This window comes from Egretta garzetta, unplaced genomic scaffold (genome assembly GCF_000687185.1).
Source record: "Egretta garzetta isolate BGI_Z169 unplaced genomic scaffold, ASM68718v1 scaffold110, whole genome shotgun sequence".
NCBI classification, from domain to species: domain Eukaryota; kingdom Metazoa; phylum Chordata; class Aves; order Pelecaniformes; family Ardeidae; genus Egretta; species Egretta garzetta.
In genome coordinates, this window is record NW_009258263.1 from 149632 (window position 1) to 150980 (window position 1349).

Genomic DNA, 1349 nt, shown 5'->3' on the forward strand with positions numbered 1-1349 from the left:
GCAGGGAGGAGCCGGGCTGCCGGGCGCCTCCAGCAGCACCAGCTCCCGGCGAAGCCCGACTTCAAAAGTGCGGACCTAGGCGGGCAGGAGCGTGTTTTACTGCATCGCCCCCCCCTTTCAGAGCTCGCCCTCGAGCCGCCCTGGGAGCCGCTGCGTTTTCCTCGCTGGGCAAGGCCGCCTCGGGCATAGCTGGCCTGTCCTCGCTGCTGCCCTAAAGACTCCAATAGTTATTAAACGGCGGCTTTAAAACCCCAAAAGCCCCCTGCCAGGCCCCGCCGCAGTCGCGCTCTCTGCGAGCCCTCCCCGAGCACAGCCATCTCCTTCCCTGCGTGATGCGGGGAGGACGCTCAGCCGGCCGGGCTAGCAGAGGGCTGCAGGAGAGCGGCCGCGCCGGGCCGGGAGAGGAGCACGGTCCCCCCCCCTCCAGCAGCCGAAGGGCTCTCAGCGAGCGGCACCGCCACCGCGGAGCTGAACGGGGCCACGGTGTGGCTTTGCGGAAGGGTTCAGGCTTGACCCAAAGGTCCTCGTTCTGCCACACGCCGTCCAGAGCTGCGCTCGGAGCCCCCTGCGGATGCACCTTTAGTCCGTAGCCTCGAAGGTTTCAGGTTGCCTGAGTAAGCGAATGATTAACCACTAATGAACTTTCTTCCTGCTTGCATTAGTGTTTGCAGAAAATTTAAGGTCTGGATACAGTTTCCTGTTGGGTTAAAATAAATTTAAATTGAGGAAGCCCGACAGCCTCGGGGCTTGAGTAGCGCAAAAAAAAAAAAAAAGTATGTGTTATTTCTTTACAGTTTTTCTTGGTTTGGGCTTTCTGTCTGTGGATGAACTATTGAAGATGCCGTCTGTACCATAGGAAAATAGTAATGTGATTGTTTCTTTTTCTCCCTCCTCTGTAGGCCTACGGACATGAGGTGGTTAAGAGTAGATGATGAGATGCCTCAACACGTTGTAGTGTCTGGTTCAAACCTTCTCATTAGTAACCTAAACAAAACAGATAATGGTACATACCGCTGTGAGGCTTCAAACGCGGTGGGGAAATCACATGCGGATTACATGCTGTTTGTATACGGTACGTGAGAAAAACCACCGTTCTTCTAGACTCATTTCCACCTAATTGCGACATGCCGCGCTCTGAAAGCTTTGACAGACCTTAACATTTCGCTTCATGCCAGACGGGCAGGCAGCGCCCGACACCGCAGCGTTACCCCGGGCTGGGGCAGGGGCTGGAACGCCGATGGCTTTGCCTCTGTGAGCCTCGGTGCCGGGCATCGGGTGCGCTGGCCCAGCGCCCGGCGAGCCCCCTCCTCCGGGGCTGGGCTCGGGGGGTCCCCACCGCGCCCGGGGGA

The 1349-nt window shown here is 58.1% G+C and overlaps 1 protein-coding gene across 1 annotated transcript in view; it reads left to right on the plus strand.

Annotated features, from left to right (window-relative positions):
- The window catches only part of CADM1 (cell adhesion molecule 1), a 73374-nt gene that overhangs the window by 35500 nt on the left and 36525 nt on the right, over positions 1-1349 (plus strand). The window contains exon 7 of the mRNA XM_009646595.1: positions 900-1072. Within this exon, the coding sequence (XP_009644890.1) occupies positions 900-1072 (173 nt within the window). The remainder of the gene's footprint in view (positions 1-899; positions 1073-1349) is intronic.